Source organism: Bison bison, unplaced genomic scaffold, assembly GCF_000754665.1.
Source record: "Bison bison bison isolate TAMUID 2011002044 unplaced genomic scaffold, Bison_UMD1.0 scf7180017864294, whole genome shotgun sequence".
NCBI classification, from domain to species: domain Eukaryota; kingdom Metazoa; phylum Chordata; class Mammalia; order Artiodactyla; family Bovidae; genus Bison; species Bison bison.
In genome coordinates this window covers 2119541-2144642 of record NW_011494866.1, presented here as the reverse complement: position 1 = coordinate 2144642, position 25102 = coordinate 2119541, and the positions used below count along the sequence as shown (strand labels likewise).

General features: G+C 37.7%; 1 protein-coding gene across 6 annotated transcripts in view; it reads left to right on the top strand.

The window, feature by feature from the left end:
* The window catches only part of TP63 (tumor protein p63), a 273034-nt gene that overhangs the window by 91247 nt on the left and 156685 nt on the right, over positions 1–25102 (top strand). For 5 of the 6 annotated variants that reach the window (XM_010850706.1, XM_010850705.1, XM_010850704.1 and 2 more), the window contains exons 2-3: positions 17786–17914; positions 18537–18669. In XM_010850706.1, the coding sequence (XP_010849008.1) occupies positions 17786–17914; positions 18537–18669 (262 nt within the window). Of the gene's footprint in view, positions 1–17785; positions 17915–18305; positions 18382–18536; positions 18670–25102 lie in introns of those variants that run through there. The other variant, XM_010850708.1, reaches the window with a different exon arrangement.

Here is a 25102-nt window from a genome sequence, read left to right as displayed (position 1 = left end):
GCCACCTCTTTGCAGCCCCATGGACTGTAGCCCTCCAGGCTCCTCTGTCCATGGAGTTCTCCAGGCAAAAATACTGGAGTGAGTTGCCATTCCCTTCTCCAGGGGGTTAAGATTGAACCGGAGTCTCCTGCATTGCAGATTCTTTACCAACTGAACCACCAGGAAATGGGATCTTCTTTTGCTTGCTCTCTAACCTTCCCTTCCCCTCCTCTCCCTCCCTTCCCATTATCTCCTCTCTCCTCCTCTCTTCACTTCCAGGCTGGATAGATTAGGCTCAGAGGAAAATTTTTGAGCCATAGATGAGATGGAAGAATTCAAAATCTCTATCTAGAAGTTGTAGGAAAGCTGCACCCAGGTGTAGGAAAGAGTTACCCCAAAGGAAATATCCTCCTATGATGGTATGCTGCTGCTAAGTCACTTCAGTCGTGTCCGACTCTGTGCGACCCCAGAGACGGCAGCCCACCAGGCTCCCCCATCCCTGGGATTCTCCAGGCAAGAACACTGGAGTGGGTTGCCATTTCCTTCTCCAATGCATGAAAGTGAAAAGTGAAAGTGAAGTCGCTCAGTCGTGTCCGACTCTTAGCGACCCCATGGACTGTAGCCCACCAGGCTCCTCCATCCATGGGATTTTCCAGACAAGAGTACTGGAGTGGGGTGCCATTGTATAATGAGAAGTAAACTTTGACTATGTCATTTGTTTTGAAATTATGGCATTTATTTTTCACTGTAGTTAGCTTTTACTCTAAAAAAAAAATCAGGTAAGGTATGTTCTGGTCAGCTAAAAGACGAAGTTCTCAGGGAAGATACATTTGACCTACCTACAAATGTGTTACTTTAATTCTTCTGGAGAATATGTCTTGATCAACAAAGACCTACTAGGTAAGTCAGCAGACAGTTGTTACAGTTTCCTACTGCCATTTATGGTAAATGACTTTATACCCTTAATAAGGTCATAAGTACTGAGTCTGACACCATCTCTCTGGTGGTTTGCAGTCCAGCCACTATGGTATATAAATCTGGTGCTAAAAATTAGAACAGTTAGCCATGTGAAGAATTTGGGTTCTGCACCTAAACCACAATGAACCCTAATGCAGAATAGTAAAGATTTATTACTGTATAAGTTTCTATGCAACAATTTGATTTGTTTGTTTTTCTTTTGTTAAAAAAAATCAAGAGACCATAAAGTTGTCTGAGAAATAACTCAGTGCCTCTATGAATACTGAGGCTCCTGGGAACTGAATCACACCCCTCAGTATAACCCCTGTGATTCATCACTCCCAGGGGGATGAGGGTTTAACTTTAGACCACAGTTTACAACAGGGATAACCATTACCTCCCTTTTATTGAGTGCCTTCCAAGTACTGTACTAAACACTTTACTCTTGTAGCAACCTAACACATCATGTGTTTGTATCTCTGTTCTCCAAATAAGAAAACTGAAGTTTAGGAAGCATACGTAACTTGTTCAAGGTCAACCATCTGTATTGTGGCAAAACCAGAATTCCCAAATTCCTGTTCCTACTAGTGTTCCAGGCTCCTGTTATGGACCTATGGAACTTTAGGTTCTGTATCTTTAATTGTATTGGATAGCTCCTTTTTATGTATAATGCTCCCTTTCATGAATATAGATTTTGCCACTTTTATTTTATTATTGAAGTATAATTGATTTACAATGTTGTGTTAGTTTCAGATGTATAGCAAAGTGATTCAGGTATACATTATTATATGTATTACAAAATATAGGTTATTACAAGATATAGGTTATTACAAATCATTGAGCATAGTTCCCTGAACTGTACAGACGGTTCTTGTTGGTTAACTATTTTATATATAGTAGTATGTGTATGTTAATCCCAAACTCCTATTTTATCCTCCTATCCTTTTCCCTGTTGGTAACCATAAGTTTGTTTTCTATATCTGTAGGTCTAGTTCTGTTTTGTGTATAAGTTCATTTGTATTATTTTTTAAATTCCACATATAAGCAATATAATATGTCTGTCTGACTGACTTCACAGTATATTAATCTCTAGGTTCATCCATGTTGCTGCAAATGGCATTATTTCATCTTTTTAATGGCTGAGTAATATTCCACTGTATGTATAACCACATCTTTATCCATTCATCTGTCAGTGGACATTTAGGTTGCTTCCGTGTCTTGTCTATTGTAAATAGTGCTGCCATGAACATTTTGTTGTAATGAGTTTACATCCTAAAAGTTTTCTCAAATTCTCAGTCACTGGACTTTGGACACATTGTGGAAACAATGTGATCATTTGAACATTTTATGTCCTTCCTCAATTATTTTGAATTTTAATACCTATGGCTGATTTATGTTGAGGTTTGACAGAAAACAACAAAATTCTGTAAAGCAATTATCTTTCAATTAAAAAATAAATAAAAAAGAAAAGGAACTTTTTCACTTTAATATCATTAAACACTGGAGATGCAAGAAATCTATGACTCTTATTGTGACTAGACTGAGTAATGTTATGATAACTTGAATTTTGCAGGTGAACCTTTGAAAATGACCCCCCAAAAATAACAGTGATCATATTAACATTCTTTTCCCATTGTGACACAAATCTATTTTTTTTTTTTTGCAGTTTTTATTCTCTCCATCTACCTACCATTCCACTTGTTTCCTCCCAGAAAGAGTTGTAAGAATCTCCAAGTATCATTAGCTCTATTTTAAACCATAGATCATAATAACCTCTGAAATATAACTGTACACATGCACCAAATCAAGAAATGTGGACATACACACATAATGTTTTCTGCATTAAAGCTACTTCCATATTTCAGCATCTGTGAAATTCAATAATTATTACTACTATTCAATAACCTTCCTAATACACAAATACCTACTATTATGTGGGCCAATTATAGATAATCTCATAACAAAGATGCATTAAGTATTATCTTTCACATGGATCAAATCATGTATTCATTTGAGACAGAGTGTCATTGTAATACTTGTGACCAAGGTAATAACTTTCAAAAATAAATAAATGAATAAAGTTTTTGAAAACAAAGATGTGGAGTTCATAAGTAGAGATAACAGTTTACTGCTTCTAAAAGGATTTGGATGAAATAAGAAATGGAAACAGATACACTGCTTTCATATAACTGTAGCTATAGCTTTTTAAACACAAATAAGCTGAATTTAAATTTTCCTAAGCCTGGAGAATACCATGGATGGAGGAGCCTGGTGGGCTGCAGTCCATGGGGTCGCTAAGAGTCGGACACGACTGAGCGACTTCACTTTCACTTTTCATTTTCATGCATTGGAGAAGGAAATGGCAACCCACTCCAGTGTTCTTGCCTGGAGAATCCCAGGGATGGGGGAGCCTGGTGGGCTGCCATCTATGGGGTCGCACAGGGTCAGACACGACTGAAGCGACTTAGCAGCTTAGCAGCAAGCTCAGTACACTAACAACATGACCTCACAAGCCTGCAGGTCACAGAGAATATCTGAAGCCAGGCTGACAAATATACTGTTTAAATGAGGTTGATCTCATTAATCAAAAGTAATCATGATTGTCCAATTCCTAAAGTCTTTATTGTTTCCATAAAATTTGGGAATTAGGTCTGAGGATAAATATTCTGCGCTGGATAAGTCCCTTTCTTTAGAGTAATTTTTTCTGTTTTGTTTTCCTGTTAACTTAAAATTAGATCCAGCCTCCAATCTGTGGCTCAGTTGGTAAAGAATCTGCCTGCAATGCAGGAGACCTGTGTTAAGTCCCTGAATATGGAAGATCATCTGGAGAAGGAAATGGCAACCCACCCCAGTACTCTTTGCCTGGAGAATTCCATGGACAGAGAAGCTGGGCAGGTTACAGTCCATGGGATTGCAAAAAGTGGGACACGACTGAATGTCCTTTCCTTTCCAAAGAGAAAGTTTTCTCTTTCCAAAAGTCAGTCTCCACCTTAAGTTTGGAAAGGGAAGACATAGAATTAGTAGAAAGAAATGAATACATTATATGCAAGGGAACAAATTAAAAAATGTATTAATGTAGAAAAGGAGAACACTCTTTATGTCTGCTTTTCCCCTCAGGCTCCAGGAAGCTAAAATCAAAAATCGTTAAATGCAGATTAAAAACACAAGGGGATAATTAGATGGTAGGTTATGCATGTTAGAATAAAAGAAAGTGCTAATTTATAAGAGAATAAACTACAAGGAGCTGTCATAAGCAGATCTAGAAATGGACTTCAAAAACATTGATTTCCAAGTGTCTGGAAGAAATAACCAGAGACAACTTTGCAGCGACCACAAAGCCATGGTTGAAGAAAACACAAACTCCTGGAATAAGAGTGATCTTATGTTTATTTGGAACAAAATGTTTACAGGGAAAAAAAACCTGAGAATACCGCATAAATGACATTAAACAGGCTGCGTAAAAGATCCTTGCTGTATTATTTAGAAATCTACTAGAGAAAATAATCACATGGTTAAAGAAACATACCATTTTGAAATCAGCCAACGAAGAGTGATTTGGCTTTCCATGGGGACAGAGAATCTATGAATGTGAGACTGAATGTGGAAATACTTTTGAAATTTACCTTGAATTTCTTATCAGAAAGGGGGAAAAAGCACCTGTTGCAGACAGCTATGAAAGAGGCATATTTAACATAAACAGAAATATGGGAAGGATTTAGATAAACAAATATCTCTTATTTAAATGTTCCTTATGAAGAACTTGGATGTCTTTCAGCCATGCTGCTGCTGCTAAGTCGCTTCAGTCGTGTCCGACTCTGTGCGACCCCATAGACGGCAGCCCACCAGGCTCCCCCATCCCTGGGATTCTCCAGGCAAGAACACTGGAGTGGGTTGCCATTTCCTTCTCCAATGCATGAAAGTGAAAAGTGAAAGTGAAGTCATTCAGTCGTGTCCGACTTTTTTCGACCCCATGGACTGCAGCCTACAAGGCTCCTCCGTCCATGGGATTTTCCAGGCAAGAGTACTGGAGTGGGGTGCCATTGCTTTCTCCAGTCTCTCAGCCATAGATGTGACTGAATGAGAAAAGGAAGATTTCTCAATTGCTAGAATTGAAGAGGATGGGCAAGAAAAAAATAGTGGCAAAGGCAAAACCTGTAGGTGCAAAAGGGAAAAACCAGTCCAGAAAATAGTGTTTTGATGACTAACTTATACACACTAATATGTATAAAATAAATAGGGACTTACTGTATAGCACAGAAAACTAATTAAATGTCTTATAATAACCCATAGTGGAAAAGAATCAGAAAAATAATACATATATATATGTATATGGCTGAATCACTTTGTTGTACACTAGAAACTAACACAAAATTGTAATTTAATTATATTTCAAAAACTGGTTATTGAAAAAATAAATAAATAAAAGTTTTCTGAATTGGTTTGGTGGCAGCGAGGGGACTTGTACCTAGAGAAACTGTACTCCTCCTGGTAATAATTTTTTTTTTAATTTGTGCTTATCACCTAATTTAAAACATATCTGTAGCTTTTTTGGGCTGGAGGAGGGCAGTTGGCTTATTCTGAGTCCTCAGTTTCCTAATCTGTGTGTACAGCCCCCATCAGGCTCACCTGTCCTCCTTTGGTTACATGCCCGTACTTCACGCTTCATGGGTGCTCTTTCAAGTCTAATTTATCTGAAATCCTGTTATGTCCTCATATCATTTTTATAAACATTCTATCTGATACGCACTTACCCCATCTCCCCTTTATAACTTGAAATATTGAGGATTATGCAGTTAAAATTTTATTTTGTAGGTCTGGGTCAGCAAAATTTTCCTGTAAAAGGTCAAATAGTAAATATTGGCAGCCTTGCAGGCCCCACAGCCTCTGTCATAACTTCTCAGCTCTGGCAGAGTGGTGTGACATTGTCCATATATTGCACCTAAACAGGGCTCTGCTCCAAAACCTTCATTTACAGAAACAGGAAATGGTAGATTTGTAGATAGTAGTTTATAGACCTCTTTTGTAGATGAAACCCTTCCATTTTTCTTAAGTAAAATTTCCTTTGAGAGTCTTTTTCTATGGAATTATGGCCTCTTCTTTTCTTACTGTTTTTGAAATCTTTCCTGAAATTTAGATAAATGCCTTTAATATAATTTTCATTTCTTTTATTTGTGTCTATGACCAGCCTGGATTTGATCTCTAAGTGGGATGTCATTTAAGAAGCACAGGGTCATCAAGTAGAACTTAAAAGAATTTTTATTCATTTCATTTCTTAAAATTCTCATTTATTCTTTGTCTCTAGAAGGATATTAAAGAAGACACAATCCATAACCTTGAATGGCAAGTTCCTTTCTTCTTTATTCTTCCCACATTTTCACATATTACACTTTATTCATCTTTTTTGCTATCCCAAATCCCCCTACCCCAGCAAGCTCAAATTATAAAGTTTTCATTTTTAACACTGTCTCCTCTGACTCAGAGCACTTTATTTTGCAGATTGATCAAACTACCCATGCTAAATTAGTTAGTTCTTCCTTTTTTTCCTTCTTCCATTCCCAAATTCAGAAGTAAGAACTTCTGAATTAGGGCAAAGAAGGAAAATCTAGGCTACTAAAAACCAGGTCAAAATCCATCAACATTCCTGATTTTATTTTTTTTAAATCCAGTAAAATATTACCTGTATGATTTTTATTACCATTATTAGCTTAAGTTTATTGCAATTATTTGTAAAATACACATATTTATACACAGTACCCAGAAAGGATATCACTATAGACAGCCTCAGAGGCCATTCTCCCTTCAACTCCTTTATATAGTATACCTCGTCATTAAAGACTGGAAGAAGGCAGGGAGAGGAAAGGGAGAGACTCCAACTACCACTTCTCTGCTTCATATTCACCATTGCAGCACCTCCTCATAGACTTGGCCCTCTCACACTAAGACAAAGCAAGCAAATATCCAAGGCTCACCTGGCAAAACTGCCACCACTCTGTAACCACCTTCTAGGCAGGCCTGGGCAGCTGCAGGGGGAGAGAAAGGGCCTGTCCATAGACAAGGCGGTCTCTCCAAGTCACATTCATGAAGGCAGGCTGCCTATAGGAATTGGGAGGCCCAGAAGCAAAGGAGGAGATTGTTATCAGATGGGGATGCTATCAGAGAGCACAAGAAGGAAAACTTTTCTGGAGGGGAGGCCTGAACTGCAGTTGGGGCAGCAGTGGTTCTTTCCATAGTGAGGGAATTTGAGGCACAAAGTCTTTGCAGCCCTGTCGTTGACTTGCAATGGGCAGTCTTCCCCAAGGTCAGAAATAGCTCTGTATCGAAGTCAGCTGAATGTAGCAAAACTGGACCTGGTTGTATAATAGTCAAGGAACAATAGGGTTGGAGCCTTAAAACAGTAGAATAATAAAATAGGAAGGAAGCTGGGTGATTATCTAGTAATCCAATAACCTTCCTCTTTACATATGGGGGAAAATCAAGACTTGTAAGAAAAAGGGGTTTCCCCCAAACTTACCCAGCCAGTTAGTCTACAGCAACAAAAGAATATGCATATTACCCTTGAGTGCTTTTTCCTCTGCATTGTTCTTTATGATTAGAAATACTAACTTGGAGCAAGATGCAATAGGAGCTTTGGGTTATTCTGTGAAGATGGATGACAGGAAAGCGGAGTGAACCATCTTGCTTTAGAGGTTCAGCTAGAACTTTGCTTCTTGAAGGAGTTTCTCTAGATCTCCTGTAGGCTGTCCCCTTGTTTGCTTTGCATGTCCAGACTTCCCTCTCTAGGAGTCTGGGTCAGCCAGCAGCCCAGGTGATTCTGATTTGCTTATTTTCCCCACTGTAGAATCCCTGGAGCTAGACGCCAATGGTTCTTAACCAATGCCTCCCGTTAGCAGCTCTTGTGGGACTCTTGAATTTTTAAATAGTACTCCTGGCCAGGTTCTACTCTGCCGAATTTGGATTTAATTGGTTTGCAGGAGTGCCCATCCATCTATATTTTGAGCATCTCATGTCTTCTATTGTGTAACCAAGTTTGAGAAATACAAGACTAAAAGAAGATGAAAGATTCAGCCTCGAATAGGCCAACAGCACACAAGTGGAGAGGTAAGGTGGACAATTTGGAGAGATGTTACTGAGGGTGAATTAGGCCAGAAGAGGGCCGTTGCTCAAGAGGAGAGGAAAAAAAGAGCAAGAGGCTAGAGGCCTATTGGGGAGGGTAATGAGGTTTGAAGGGACTCAGGTGGAAGCACTCTGCTAGCCTGATTAAGCAAAGGCTTTAGGGTTTCGAAGGAAACTGTAAAGACAGATCTACAGGCTCTGGGCTGAAAAATATTTGGTTTCCTCAGCAAGAAGGAATGGCAAAGGACAGATTACTCAGAAGGAAGTTTTTTTGAATTGGCAGGTAAAGTAAAGATAATAATGGGACAGTTCTAGAAGTGGGAGTGTTTTACAGTCAGAATTTCTAAGGCCTTGGTCCGTCAGATAACAAGGTCAAAAGCCTCCTGTAGAATGAATAATGTAATTTTGGACCCAGAGGACCTTAGAGATCATCAGTGTCAGCCTCCTCACTTCACAGAGGAGGACTGTAAATCCCATAGAGGGTCAGAAACTTGCCCAAAATCACCTGTAAGCTGGAGCTCTGACCTCTGTCCTGGTAGAGTCCTCACAGTGTAATGGTAAATAGCACAGCCTGCAGAGCCTGCTGCCCTCTCTTATCAAGTGTGCATCTTTGGGGAACTTACTAGTTGTCTGTGTGCCTCAGTTCCCTCATCTCTAAAAATGAGGATAATGATAGTCCACTTTATTATGGGTAATTGGGTAGATTATAAGCGTTGCTATCTGTAAAACATTTAGAACAATGCCTAACATGTGATATGTGTTCTATAACAGTAATTATAATTATTATACCATACTGTTTTACTTGAGTGATAAAAAAAAAAATCCTAGTGAATAAGACTGTGATAATACCTATTTAAGGATACAGATTTGGAGAAAATGCAGATTTCTCAAGGTGCTCTATTTTTGATAACTACTGCAACAGAATAGATTTCAGGAGATTTGCAAAGCTGTGTGTTTTCATGTGCAGTTTTGTTAAAGTGTAGGTTCCTGGACCTCACTCCAGATTATCTGAACTAGAATTTCTTGGAGGTATGGACAGGGACTCTGTATTTTCCAAATACAGACCTGTAGAGCAGTGAAGTTTGACACTTACTGCTCCTTGCTGGGGAAGTGGAATAACCTCCTAAAATCAGGATCCGAGGCTTTCCCTCTCTATAAGAGATAGGTACTCTTCTCTTTTCACTGTGACAGATATAGAAATTGAGGCTCAGAGAGGCTGAATAACTTTCCAAAAATGACTGACTTTGTAAATAACAGAATAGAGCCTCTGAAGTCAAATCCTTAAGACCTGTTTAGTTGCCATCTTCCCAGTTACCATGTGATCTTGAGGAAAAGCATGACTAGGTTTCGGTTTTCTTATCTGGAAAATGGGGTAATATTGGTATTTACATGATATTATGAAGATTAATATATGCCAAGTATGTTGCAGAGTACCTTGCCCATGCTGCTGCTCTGTGCGACCCAATGGACGGCAGCCCACCAGGCTCCCCCTCCCTGGGATTCTCCAGGCAAGAACACTGGAGTGGGTTGCCATTTTCTTCTCCAATGCACAAAAGTGAAAGTGAAGTCGCTCAGTTGTGTCCAACCCTCAGCGACCCCATGGACTTCGGCCTTCCAGGCTCCTCCATCCATGGGATTTTCCAGGCAAGAGTACTGGAGTGGGGTGCCATTGCCTTCTCCATAGACGCAATCAAATATTAACTGTTATTTCTGCTCTAGATATCGGCACTGCTATTTTTACTCCAACTTTCCAAATACTTACTTCAATAAGTATTGACTTGGCCCCCACCCAACCCTTGTACCAGATACTCTGCTATACTGTGAAGCCACAAAAGCTAAAAACTGAAATAAATAATGTTCTTGTCTCGAACAATCAACCAACCACTCAATGGAAACTAAATAAAAACTAGAATCTAACAAAAGATGTGATCCTGATCAGACAGGAACCACAAAGGGCCATAATGATTTAGCAAAAAAAAAAAAAAACTTATGTAACAAGGATCCCTTAGAAAATATGTCATTCCACGTAGGTAAGTTTTTTAGATAAACTGTTTAAATAGCATTTTTTCCTTTTTATATCATAATGTAGATATTTCTGAAAATAAGGCATACACACTCTGCTGTCCTTCTAAACCAAGAGTAGGGCTTCCCTCGTAGCTCAGTTGATAAAGAATCTGCTTGCAATGCAGGAGACCTGGGTTTGATTCCTGGGTTGGGAAGGTGCCCTGGAGAAGGAAATGGCAACCCACTCCAGTATTCTTGCCAGGAGAATCCCATGGACAGAGGAGCCTGGCAGGCTATAGTTCATGGGGTCATAAGAGTCAGACCACCACCAAACCAAGAAAGTGTGTGCCATGAAAATGCTTGATGACTCAGAGTTACCACTGAAAACCTTATTCATTGGGTTGTATCATTACAGCAAAGTCCTCAGGGGCTTCTGAGGATATACCCGTTTCTGAGGATATACCCGTCTCTTTGTTTCCATTCTTGGTTGTCTCTTTGTTTCCATTCTTGGTTTTGAATTTTTTTCTGTCTCTTGTATTGCTACAAAACATCCACTTCCCTCCTTTAGAAATCTTTGTGATTTGTCATAAAGAGTGAAGACTTCAGAGTCAATCTGATCTGTATTTGTATACTAACTATGCTAGTTTGCATGAACCAAGGCCATTCATTCATTCATCAAATGTTTATAAATGCTATATTATTATGTCAGGAATTCTGGTACTTGTAGGGGTACAAAGACATAGTCATGCAATTTTCTGTCTTGGGAGACTATAATGTGGAAGTTTCTTACTCATTCATAACTATAATTTTCTCACATCTCTTAAGTAGAGCTAAGGCAATAACCAACATTGAAATATTAGAAATTTGGAGGAAGTGGTAGGCGAGGGGTACAAAAATACCTATATCAGTATGGCAATGACTTTTTTATTTTCTTAAAAATATTTTTGTTTGTTAGTTTATTTGTCTACTCTGGGTCTTTGTTGCAGCATACAGGGTCTAGTTCCCTGACCAGGGATTGAACATGGGCCCCTGGCATTGGGAGCATGGAGTTTTAGCCACTGGACCACCAGGAAAGTCCCTATGGCTTTTTTCTTAAAAGCAAAAAAAAAGTTTTTAGATTTCTTCCATGAAAACCAATACTAACATAGTTCTTTAGTAGTGGCGAAGTGGCATAACAAGAACTTTCAGAAAGGAAAGGATATTCTTTGCTTATGAAACCTTATGAAAGGTTTCATAGGAATGAGATATTTTCAGAAAGCAGTGGAAGCCTACATTTCCAGATGCTGTAATAGGTTCTGGGGATGTAGAAGCAAACAAAGCAATGGTTGCTCCCAGTAACTTTGCATTCTGATGGAGAAATGTCAATAGACCAATAAATATATAATACAGTTGCAGATAAGTGATTGAAAAAAATATATAGAAGTTTATAGAATTATTTTATTGAATTTATTGGTCTAAATTCAATCTAGTGCATTCCTCAATATTAAGAAAATTCCTCTGATTCAATTTCCCCACAGTCCTTCTAGACCTTTATACTCATATGGGACTATCAATAAAACCCCTGTGAGTCCTCATTTATAGAAAGTATAGATGCTGAGAAATAAAGCCCTTTCCAATTTTTTTGTTGTCATTGTTGTTCTACAACTCTGTGTTGTAAAGAACCAGGAAATTAATAACGTGGTTCTTGACTTCCAATTCCTTACTTGTTAGTTGGGCCAATGCCATTTCAACATGAGTAAATTATAAAAGAATTAACTAAGAAAAGAGTACTTGAAGTGTGCCAAATTGAGGAAATGAACTCAAACACACAAAAAAATATTGTCACTGGCTTAACCCATCCAGCAGCTATAACAAAATACCACCAAATGGCTTATCAACAACAGAAATTTATTTCTCACAGTTCTGGGATCTGGTAAGTCCAAGATCAAGGCACCAGCAGGCTCGATGTCTGATGAGGTCTCACGTCCTTGTTCATAGATTGCTAACTTCACCACGTAGTGAAAGGGGCAAGAGAACTCTGTGGAGCCTCTTTTTGAGGGAACTAATCTCATTCATGAGGACTTTACCATCATTACCTAATTACCTCCCAAGACCTCACCTCCAATAAGTTTCAACATATGGATTTTGGGATAGACACAAACATTCAGTCTATTGCAGTAGTCCTTCTGAGCTGAGTTTTCTACTGAATGTTGGTAAATGTAAACAATAAAGCTTGTGGGAAGATAGTGGAATATAAGAGATCATGATCTGAAAAGATTCTTGGCTGAAAACACGCAAGATGTAGAATGCAGCTGGCTGAATATTTTAGAAAAGAGGGTCTTCTCAAAAGAATAAAGAAAATGATGGGCCAGAGCTGATTAGATTTTGTCTAGGGCACAAAGATGAGTGGCTGCAAATTCTGAGTCAGGGAAAAGTGACCTGATAAAAATGCTGTCTGGGAAAGACTGATGGTCATATGCAGGTTAGAAGAGAATTCTGACAAGTGAAATGAAGGTAAGAAGAAAGTTCAGTGGGAACTGGGAGTGTAAGAAAAGATTTCTCTCTATAAATCAGAGAAACCTTACCATTAAGGCAGAAAATGCCTATGATTGAAAGAAGGGCACAAAATACGAGTCTTAGAAGATTCAGTACTTAGAGGGAAGATCACCTCAGAGTTAAAAACTGGTGAATTGACATTAGATACACTGACTCTAATGAGAAAATTTGGGGGCTGGGCATGCTATAGAGTAGGTCCTTGGTGGTTATCTATTTTATAGGTAGTAATGTATGTATGTTAATCCCAAACTCCTAAATTATCTCTCCCACTCTTTCCCCTTACCCATTTAAGCTTTGTTTGTCAAAAGTGAAGCTGGAAGATGGGTTTGGCTTTAAGAGAAGGAACAGACTGGTCATTTTTCAACATGAAGTTGAAAAGAAAATATTTCCTTCCCAAAAAAAGTTCTTAATGGGCCTGCTTTAGATTATGCGGGTGACTTCCAGGAAGTGAGTTTACCTCAAGTATTTGAATAAATTTACTCCTCCAGGGCTCTTGGGCACTGTTGGGTTCAATAAAGAGGCAGTTTACTAAAAGACATCAAGGTGCTCTTCAGCATCCTTAAAATTAAGCATGACAATTAATAATGATGTTATTATTTCAGAGTAAACTGAAAGCAGGGGAATGTTTCTGAACTAAAAATACAAAAGAAATTTTGTGATTTGGACTGCTCCTGAGGCCAATCAACACCCAGGGATTGAACCCATGTTCCCTGAATTTATTGGCAAGCAGATTCTTTATCACTGAGCCACCAGGCAAGCCCTGAATTAATACAGAGATTTCACCCAAAGGCAAACCATTAGAAGATAGGTAAGACTTACTTCATTCTTCTGATACCAGCTGATCACTTCCCTTCCTTTCTCTCAAAAATGTTTTGCATGTTTATTCACAAATGGAAATCAATATTGGGTTTGCAGAAGAGAGACCCTGGAGATCCTTACACCTAGACAATTGATTTTTTTTTTTTTTTAAACAGAATCCTTTTTTCAAATGAAATCTTGCTCAGAGCCCTAATACATGGAAAACAGACAAAAGTCAAACTTCATTGTATTAAGGACAGGTATGTTTCTGGACATCTAGTGATATGGCCATTTATTTACATATGTGAGTACACTGAGGCACCTAGGGTTTCATGAAATGGTTTGATAACCACCAGTCTATACCACACCCCACCCTCATCATTTTAAATAAAGCCCTCTTGATGCTTGAGGCCCTGAGGGAGGAAGCTGCCCAATTTAATATTGCAAGCCTGAGACAAAGGTGACCTAGAAGAAAGTGAGAGGTGATAGGGGCGTTGTTTTGGTCCAAGGATATAGATACAGAATGCGAGATTTGAACTGAATTGAAATGAGGGATGATTCCAGTTTAATGCAATTATCAATACGTCTATGTGACACTTTTGCAGCTTTAACAAACCTTTCAAATACACTATTTAGGTAGCTTAGTTTAGTAAGTATTGCCTGGATACAAATTATATAGTATTTGATCTAATAGAATCAGTGTATTAATTATGTAAATAACAATCATTGCTTGTGTAAACAAAAACATATAACACATTTTCTATAGGTAAACCTTTCAAGTAAGGCCTTCAACCACTCTGTGAAGGAAGCATAGCTGAAAAATGTATGGTACAAAAATATGAAGTAGCATGGCCATGGCTTCATAGAATGTCAGCAGTAAAACTGAGATTTGAACCCAAGTCTGTCTCACTCCAATACCCGTGTTCATTCCACTCTAACCTCGAGGAACTATCAGACTGCAAAGATGGAGATCTAGGCTTAGCCTTCAGTTATTTAAAATTCTTTGTCATTCGTTACACAAGTAAAAAGCTAGCATTTGCGAGATGCACCAAGAGGCCAAGAATATTTAAAGAAAAATTTTATTCCAAATAAGCAACCAGGAAATCCGCTGTGGGCTGGAGAGCACTGAGGTCTGGGCAGGCTTTTGAAAGGCAGCAGAGTAGAGATGATGATCTTTATGTAACATTCAAGAAAACTGAAGCTCACATAACTGAGGGGCATTTTCAAGAGGATGGAGCTGGTTAGCTGTAACATCAGAGATACAGGGAAGGTCTTCTTAGAAATCAAAGAGAAACTAAAGGGAAAATATGAAACAAAAGAATATCAGAGTTAAGCATGAGAGAAACCAGAACTTCCATGTAGAAATAGTAAAAGAAGTAGAAATCCTAAGTGAGTATGGAGTCAATGATATATTTTCTCTCTGTTTCAGAGGGGAGTGACAGTGTCTAACTTCCATCTAAGCTCCTTTCTTCTTTTTGAGTCAGCCCCATACTGTCTGTTATTTAAGATCTAGGTTATGTTAACTGTCAGTCTCTTAGAAACTATAGCTACATTTCTGCCATCTTTAAGAAAAAACTTGTACTAATTTTCATATTAAATGTCACACACTGAATATCACTGAGAATCTACTTCGTGCTGCTGAGTTTACCTTCTAGTACTCACCTGGCTGTCAGGTTACCAATAATGGTGTTAAAGTGTTTGAATATTAGGGATGTGCTTGTGGGTCCATGTACATTTTGGAGTTTGAAATAATTCATACATTTGTTTACCTCCATTTTTTTTCACTGCTTAGGAATTGTTTTTATTTTCTCCACTTCCTTCTCCTTCTGTCTTATTTGAAGGAACATAAACATATTCAAAAGTGTCACCTGTGGGTAAAATCTTAACTCTAAGTCAGTATTAGATTTATTAACTTTCACTTCCTTTCTACTCACTAGTTGGGAGTATATAAACCAAGTCTGGATCCTTTCCCCAAAAGAAATAAAGAAAATGAATGTACTCTATTGATGTAAAGATATTGGATTTTCAGATGCTCTTCTAATTATAGACAGATTTCCTGGATGGGCCCATGAAAAACGTTGTAAACTTTCATAGTCCACTCTTATTTCCACCTCCATCAGGTTAACTTTCTTACTCTTTGTACCTGCTCTGCCTATGTTATTGCATCTGTTCTCATGGATTATTTTCACCCTATGATGAGGATTTCTGTTTCTAAACTTCTGGCCTGTTTCTCTCCCATAAGGTTTATTCAACTGAGTGCTACACTTTTAATATATCCCATTGGTACCTCAAACTTAACATGCTAAGATGGAACTCATCATCTCTCCTTTCTTTCCAAGCCAGATATTCCAACTGTATTCATTGGTTTAGTTGATGGAATCATCAACCACTGAGTTCAATAAGGTTGGAAACTTGAAGTCATCTTTGCCTCTACTATTCCTTATTCTTCCATCAGTAATATAAACAATATGTGATTTGATCTTTTCATTAATTATTAAAATTGTCCCCATCTTCTCCACCCCCACTTCTATCGTCCTGCTGTCTTATCTGGACTTATACAACAACCTCATAAATAACTTTGTCCATAAACCGATAAGCTATAAATCCTTCCTCCATACAACTTTTAGATTTATCAATGTAAGACATATTCTGGGGCAAACTCATGCTTCAAATCCTTTAATACTGTAGAGATAGCTACAGTAACCTACGTATGTGATAAAAAAAAATTGTATAGAAATGAATACACACACATAGATACAAAGGAAAGTACAATCATATTAGAATTTCTGAATAAGATCATATCAATGTCAATATTCTAGTTGTGATATTATATGACAGTTTTGTAAGATGTTACTCCTCATTGGGGAAATTGGGTAACTGGTACGTGGATATGCTCTTTATTTTTTATTATAACTGTATGTGACTATAATTATTTCAAAATATAAAGTTTGCTTAAAACTATCTTACAAAATTCTTCAACATTCACCAGAAGAATTTAAGCTTTTAAAACAACATGTCACAACATGTTGCTTTCCACCTTTATCTCCTGGCATTCTCGGCCCCAAATTTTTACACTAGGCTAATAGCGTCACACACTGCTCACTCTGTAACTTTAGTCCTTATCTGGCCTGACTAATTTCTTCTCATCATTTAAGGCTTTTTCCTTGATCTATCAGATGAGATGTATATATCATCATTGTACTTTTACAGTGTTATGCACATTGTATCACATTTATTAGAGATTTTCCCCCTGTTTTAACTTCTTTACCAGGACCTTTTAGTGGGTGAAACAGTCTTATTTACTTTTATTTCCAGTGCCCATTAATTTCCTGACAAATAATAGATGTTCTCTGTATATCTGACTTTAGAAAATGAATGTGCCTCTCTGTAAGCTTGAAAACCATCAACTAATGTTATTATCTTCTACTATATAACTAGACTTAAAGCATTCATTTGCAAATTTAAAATGATTGACTATCCTACTATTTCTTTAACTCTTTATTATACTAACAGTAATGATTAAGAGCTTAGCTAAATTCATCCTGGAGTAAAATTAGTCTACTGATAATCACAATGAATCACATACATTTAAGGTGAGATATGCAGATAGAATGCAGATTTGGAGACTATATCACCTGAGAAAGCTGATGTTTTCCTTCACATGTATAAGGATCAAGTTTTCTTTTTTTTTTTAAGTAAAAGCAAACTTGAGGACCCTATAAGAAAATGAAGCAAATAGAAATACCATTCATTTGTAGTATATTCAGATGTTTGCTTATCCCTTGGTCTGACATAAAATTCTACACTCCAATTAAAAACCACCCACGCATACATTAAGATGTGTAACTGGTGATAAAAAAAAAAAAAAAAATTGAATTCAAAAGTTTGAATTTATTGTCCCTGGGCCTGATTCTAAGATGGAGTTATGAGACGGGTAATTATGCTGAGGGTAAAATTTAAGATTTCTAAACTCATTTTTATTTTCTGATTTTTCTTTTTACTTGCTGGAGGCTGAATGGGCAGATAATCAATTGAGACATTTGTGAAATGGGCTTAATAATAGGTTAGACTCACTGTCAGACTTAGTGAGGGAATGTTTATTTTCTTTTTGAAATCTGCAGGATGTAGATTTTGGATAGTGGAGGTGCAGAGTGTAATTTTTCTAGTTAAGAAATAGACCTTTGATAGAAGTCTTGATTGCCTGATTTTAATGGCAAAATGGGATCCTTGCCACTGCTTAAAGAGATACCAGTTGCTTAACTCGTAAAATTTGCTGTGTATACCGGCATGTTTTTGAAACTTTACTCACTCCACTTTTTGATTGACTATGTTTTAATTTTAATATTCTGTCTCATTAATACAGAAACTGTAACCCTAGTTTCATTTTTATCCTTTTAAGGTTTGTAGAAACCCCAGCCCATTTCTCTTGGAAAGAAAGTTATTACCGATCCACTATGTCCCAGAGCACACAGACAAGTGAATTCCTCAGTCCAGAGGTTTTCCAGCACATCTGGGATTTTCTGGAACAGTAAGTATCAAATAAGCAAAAAAGCTGTTTTACGTGAACTGTTATAAATAGGTAGTGGTGGATAGTCGAAGTACTGCTTATGAAGGCATGTTTTTAGAATGAATCTCCTACCTAACCCAAAATAACTTCCCCAATGACTCTCTGATACTCAAATTCATTCCTTTGGGTTAAAGACTCTCATATACTTTTACTGTAAATAATCTCTGAGAAAGTGAAACACTAAATTTTATTGTTCATTATACCTTGCTGGGAAAAGGATTATTATCTCCTTAAGATTAGGCTGGGACACCTAACTAAATTAAGGGAAAGATGAAACGATATCAGAGTATTGGGGACCCATACAATTAGTATACATCTCTGACTCGTTCCTTCTATTCTGTGTTCCACCTAGTGATTCTTTGATGAGGGCAGTGATTTTTACTTTACAAATGGAGCTTAGATTTGGAATGCCAGAGGTTTCACATCTGGTAAGTATTTGAGCCAGATTTCATGCTGAGGGTTTCTGACTCCAACCAATGAGCTTTGCCAATTTTAAAGCAAAAAGAGCTCATTGTTACCAACTGAATGAGTGTGTGTTAGTCCCTCTCCACACCTAACACACTTTTGTTTTCCTTTATGGCAGACCCATCTGTTCAGTTCAGCCCATTGACTTGAACTTTGTGGATGAACCATCAGAAAATGGTGCAACAAACAAGATTGAGATTAGCATGGACTGTATTCGCATGCAGGACTCGGACCTGGGTGACCCCATGTGGGTGAGTGGCATGGGCTTCCCCTTTAAATCTGTGGGCCATGCTATCCACTTCTCTTATACCTCTTCCATGGCACATAAAAAAGCAGGTGACTCTGAATGGTCAAAGCCATTGGAAAGAGAGTCATTGTGGTCAGCAGAGAAATAGTTAAGAGCTGTGGATTCTGAGTATGCCTCAATTCTGCATAATGTATATGTTTCCTTTGGTGTGGAGAAGAGGATTGGAAGTAATTCCTTGCATTCTTTATCTGAATTGCTCCTCCCAGTGTTTCACAGCTGGTGGAGACAGAACCAAAGTCAAGTCCTGAATTGTATCCAAAGCACTTTTTTCTATGGCAAACTGCCTTTCTTATAGAATTATCCTTTTTAAATGAAGGAGGATGAAGTAAATTCTACACAAATACACAGATTCAAGTACCTGGTAATAGAGTAAGAGGAGAGAAGCTAATATCTAAAATAGGCTCTCTCTTTTTTTTTTTTTTAACTTCACCACTGGGTCACTCATGACCTTAGACCTCAGTTATGAAATGGTAAGAACTTACATGTACACACCTCCCAGGCAGCTAAGGAGTATACAGGTTAAGGATAGTAAAACATTTTACTGAGGTACTTAGGTGGACTTTCTTGTATTTGTGCAATCCATCATGCTAAGTGGTGTGTTTTCTTTTCTTTTTTTTAATCATTCATTCATCCCACAAGTGCTACAGGCTTTTATACAGGCTACTTTTCCTGTATAAAAGCAAACAAAAATCTGTAGAAAAATAGAAAGTAAAAGAGAGAAAGAGGGTGGGGTGTCATAGAGTGTCTGCTGATGTGATTAAACAGAGCGCCTTATAATGTACCACGCCTTTCCTTTTTGGAGTTGGGGACGATTACCAGGTAACTTCATTTGAAGGAATGGTACAGATGAAAAATGTTTTGGTATACCCTTGCCTTTCTGATTCAATGTAAGATTTTACTGGAATTCTCACTGTGTACTTTTTTATATAGATTGTACTTCTTAATATTGGAAAAAGAGGAGGTTGGGGGAAAAAGAGAGGAAATGGCCAAAAATAGAACGTTGTAATTTTACAAATACACTGAGATTTTGTCGCCAAATTAATAAATGAAAAATACACTTCTTCATTGGCCCATTCCATCTTAATATGGATTCAGTTCTCAATTATCCTTGATCTAGTGAAAAGAGACTGATAGGTAAATCGAAGGTTAAGTAATTCAAAGCTTGGGAATGTATGATAATTAAGCATAAATATTTATAAATATATAAATTCTGATTTGACAGTGATTTAGAAATTCGGATAGTCCCAATTCATTGAATAATATCACCTTTTACGCTGATAGGTTTCCCTAGGTTGGTGCTCTGTGTCTTCTTACATTCTCTCCAGGCAAGGATTTTCTGTTTCTCATAAAAGCAAGTCAAAGTTATTTAATTTAAAATGCAGAACGAAGTATTTTCATTTACAGTTCCTGTTATTATTATCTTCTCACATATGGAAGCACATGGGTTTTTAATGTGCCATGCTGTTTCTCCTTTGCTATTAGACATTTTCTCCTTGAGAACATCTCATTTTTTCTACCTCGTATCTAGCCATTTCCTCTCCATCCCTCAGCATCAAGCTGGCCTTACCTTCTTTAGGAAAAGATTCCATACCACTGTTCTCTACCAATCTGAATTAGAGATTATTCTACAGAAGCAATCTAGGTATAATTTTAATCATAAGACTTATTGTATAATATTAATATTATATATTATTTCTTTCTCTATCTCTAAAGGGGACAAGTGTCATATTTTGTCATGCACAGTATTTTTTTTTTTTGCCATGTTTTGCCCATAGTAGGCCCTCGGGAATTTTTAAAGTCATAAGAAATGAGACTTGGGAAGTTATCTAAAAAAGGTAAAATGTTCTCTTTAAGATCGCCCTGTCCAAAAGATTTTTTTTTCAATGACTATTATGTCCTATATTTCTATTGTTCAACACAGTAGCCATTAGCCATGTGAATCCTTTGGGCGTGTGAAATATGGCTAGTGCAAACGAGGAACTTAATTGCAACTTTAGTTACTTTAAATTTAAATTGTTTCGTGCAGCTAGTTGGTAGTGTATTGGGTAGCAAAGTTCTAGAATACCACCAATCAGGGAACCATTCTCTGCTTCAGCATTCACAACAGCAAAACTTTCTGTCCTGTTCTTCTCTTGTATTCCTTCCATTTTGATTATAGTAGATCAGTATAAAAAGTGTTGTACTCCTTTACCTCCGTTGTTTCCCCACTTCTGTTTGAAAGTACTCAGATTTGCCATTTGAGTTATAAAGATTCAGTCATTTAAAGTTTATTTTGGTGTTTTGGGGGCTTCCCTGATGGCTCAGACGATAAAGAATCCTCCTGCAATGCAGGAGACCCTTGTTTGATCCCGGGGTTGGGGAGATCCCCTGGAAAGGGAATGGCTACCTACTCCAGTTTTCTTGCCTGGAGAATTCCATGGACAGACGGTTCTGGCAGGCTACAGTCTATGGGGTCACAAAGAGTCAGACATAATTGAGCAAATAACACTTTTACTTTTGGTGCTTTTACAAAAGAGCTAAAGGAAACTTTGGAGAAAACCTAGTTGAGTATCTAAGGAAGAATCAGCTAAGTTATACAGTGATCTTCTAAGAGGGTAAGGAGGAAAGAGAGAAAGGCAAGGAAAGTCATAGATATAATTGCTCTTGTAGCCAGTGTCTTATTTAGCTAAGATGGGACTGCCTTGTTTTTTAGGTTATTATTATTTAAGAAAAGTTTGAGAGGATTATTCATTTATATTCAAACTTTTTTTCCTGAGCATTGGCTATGAATCTATATGCCTGATGTTGATTCTTTTTAATTGATTTTTTTGATGCTCATTTATCCTGGTGCTCATTGAAACTGAGAGTATTCCATTTGAAAGTGATTTAAATGTTCCCCTTAGGTGTCAGAATTACAAATTTTCTTGGCTTCAATATCAGATGATGGTTAACACATCTAATATTTTATTTAATCCTTTCTGGAACTTCATGAGTTAGAAATTATTATCATTGTTTTGATAGAATTAATAATTAAAAATTAATTAAATTTAATAAATAAAAAGAAAAAGTGGTTAAAACCCTTTTCTAGGATGATATGCATAGTCATCAGCAGTGTCAGTATTTTGCCCACATTATTGGATGCAATCTTTTCTTATTCTTTTTCTATGGTAATACATTTGAGTAGAATTTGGCCTCTGTTTCTTCTTGAGTACCTCTGTTTCTATGAGATTGAGGTTTACCTGTGTGGGAAAGCCTCCACTCTTCAGCCAAGAGAGAGCCATACAGTAGAGAGTCTCCATACCTTTCTTTCTTCTGGGGAGGCAGGCACAGGACACCACTGCTAACTAGGAATAGTGAAACAGAGTGCTGCTCTCACTCACCAGCAGCTTAGAGCTTGAAATCAACTGTGTCAGATTGAAGGTAACAAGAAATCAGGATATAAGAGCAAAATAGAAGCATTTGCAAGGAGCAGAGAATTGAAGTGATTTAGGAAAAACTGGAAAATACAATGAAATGGAGTTTTGCCAGTATGGGAAACAAAATAAATCATTTGGAAACAACTGTATTGAAAGGAATGTGCAAGCAGAGTGAGATTGAACTTATTACATACATTTGCCTCTCTGTGGTCTTTCTGTTTTATCTCCAAACTGAGGCATTGCTATTAAAGTATAGTTCTGCATGAATCCTGGGTTTTCCCTTGACTTAGGACAATTCTGACATCCTCATAGGCATCCACGTGAAGAGGCCACATGGGTAAGACTAGATAATAATGGTAGTCCTTAGCTAAATGAATGACAAAATGGTGGACTAGCTCAGGATGTAATAGTAACTGGTGTTCTGGTTTAGAAAGTAAGAACCAAGATCCTCTGAGATTCCTTGTCCTTCTAAACTGAGAGCTGTTGCAACTGGTGTGAAGCTCTTTTAGTCCATTACTTGATAGCATATTTTCACTTTTTTGTGTATAAGTTAATAGCTAAATGGTTACAAAACTCTGCACATAAATTGCTTTTCTCTTGCATATAATAAAAAACATTTGGGATCCATGCCAAACATTTTCTCACTATGCAAGAAATATGAATCTGTGAACATGAAATTACTTGTCAGATTATCAAGGACAAAACTCTTGAAATTGAGAATGTCATCACATTTTTATTGATTTTTAAAACTACCTTCACCTTAGAAACTAGTCATGAAGTGGAGTCATAATATTTTGCTCTTATATGAACAAAGAGAACTTGAATTGCAGAGAATATGTGCCTTCTTCATTAGGATGATTTTAGTGTCACTGAAGAATGAAATACATTGGATTAACAAATGAATTGAATGAGATTTCTCAAAAAAGTGTTATAATTTAGACTATGCTTCCAAGATCCTTATTAGTTCTTCATCCTATTGTCTATTGTATTACTTTATATCTCAGCTTTGCCTTATTTATCAACTGTCTAAGCATGCCTGTCATGTCCTTAAGAGGTGGATAATGATATCGACACTTAAAGGTTTTCCTGGAATGATGGATGGGAAACTATATGACATTTACTTTTGCATTTCTTTAGTCTTTGTACTTTGAAGAAAAGCCTGTTTAGTTGAATTGGGTTTTTCCCTAGGGATTTTTAGAAATTATTATCTAAGACCATGATTTCTTCCAGGGCTTCCCAGGTGACACTAGTGGTAAAGAACAGGCCTGCCAAAATACAGTGGAAGTAAAGAGATGTGGGTTCAATCCCTGGGTTGGGAAGACCTCCTGGAAGAAGGTACAGCAGCCCATTCCAGTATTCTTGCCTGGAGAATCCCTTAGACAGAGGAGCCTGGCAGGCCCCAGTCCATAGGATCACAAAAGGTTGGACACAACTGAAGTGGCTTATCATGCACACATGCATGCTTTATTCATCTGTATTAAAAAGACCATAGCATACATAGGACTATCCATTTTTGTAAATTGTTATTATAGCATCCAGTTATAAATGAAGAGTCTTCAACCCTACATACCACAAAGCAGATAGTGCTTTTGTATTTGGAAAGACATAGGCCACAGCAACCTGGAGAAGGGCATGGCAACCCACTCCAGCATTCTTGCCTAAAGAATCCCCATGGACAGAGGAGCGTGGTGGGCTACAGTCCATGGGGTTGCAAAGACTCAGACACCCCTGAACAACTAACCAAAATACAGGCCCCAGCACATAGCATACTACCCTGTATCTTCTATAACCAATATTATATCATATTTCACATAGATTATATATATATTAGCTCTAGCCATAAATATTTCTTTAGAATTTACTTTCCTATATATGCTATGTTCTTTGTAATACAGCTGAAAAAATCATAGTCTCTAGCCTTGAGAATACCAGATAAAGCAGAAAGGCAAGTATGTACAAAATAACTTTTGAAAAGTACTCATATATATATATATATATATTTCAGTTCAGTTCAGTTGCTCAGTCGTGTCCAACTCATTGCGATCCCATGAATTGCAGCACGCCAGGCCTCCCTGTCTATCACCAACTCACTGAGTTCACTCAAACTCATGTCTATCGAGTCGGTGATGCCATCCAGCCATCTCATCCTCTGTCATCCCCTTCACCTCCTGCCCCCAATCCCTCCCAGCATTAGAGTCTTTTCCAATGAGTCAACTCTTCGCATGAGGTGGCCAAAGTACTGGAGTCTCAAGTTCAGCATCAGTCCTTCCAAAGAACACCCAGGACTGATCTCCTTCAGAATGGACTGGTTGGATCTCCTTGCAGTCCAAGGGACTCTCAAGAGTCTTCTCCAACACCACAGTTCAAAAGCATCAATTCTTTGGTGCTTAGCTTTCTTCACAGTCCAACGCTCACATCCATACATGACCACTGGAAAAACCATAGCCTTGACTAGATGGACCTTTGTTGGCAAAGTAATATCTCTGCTTTTGAATATGCTATCTAGGTTTGTCATAACTTTCCTTCCAAGGAGTAAGCATGGCTCCAGTCACCATCTGCAGTGATTTTGGAGCCCAAAAAAATAAAGTCTGACACTGTTTCCACTGTTTCCCCATCTATTTCCCATGAAGTGATGGGACCAGATACCATGATCTTCATTTTCTGAATGTTGAGCTTTAAGCCAAATTTTTCACTCTCCTCTTTCACTTTCATCAAGAGGCTTTTGAGTTCCTCTTCACTTTCTGCCATAAGGGTGGTGTCATCTGCATATCTGAGGTTATTGATATTCCTCCTGGCAATCTTGATTCCAGCTTGTGCTTCTTGCAGCCCAGCATTTCTCATGATGTACTCTGCATACAAGTTAAATAACCAGGGTGACAATATACAGCCTTGAGGTACTCCTTTTCCTATTTGGAACCAGTCTGTTGTTCCATGTCCAGTTCTAACTGTTGCTTCCTGACCTGCATAGAGGTTTCTCAAGAG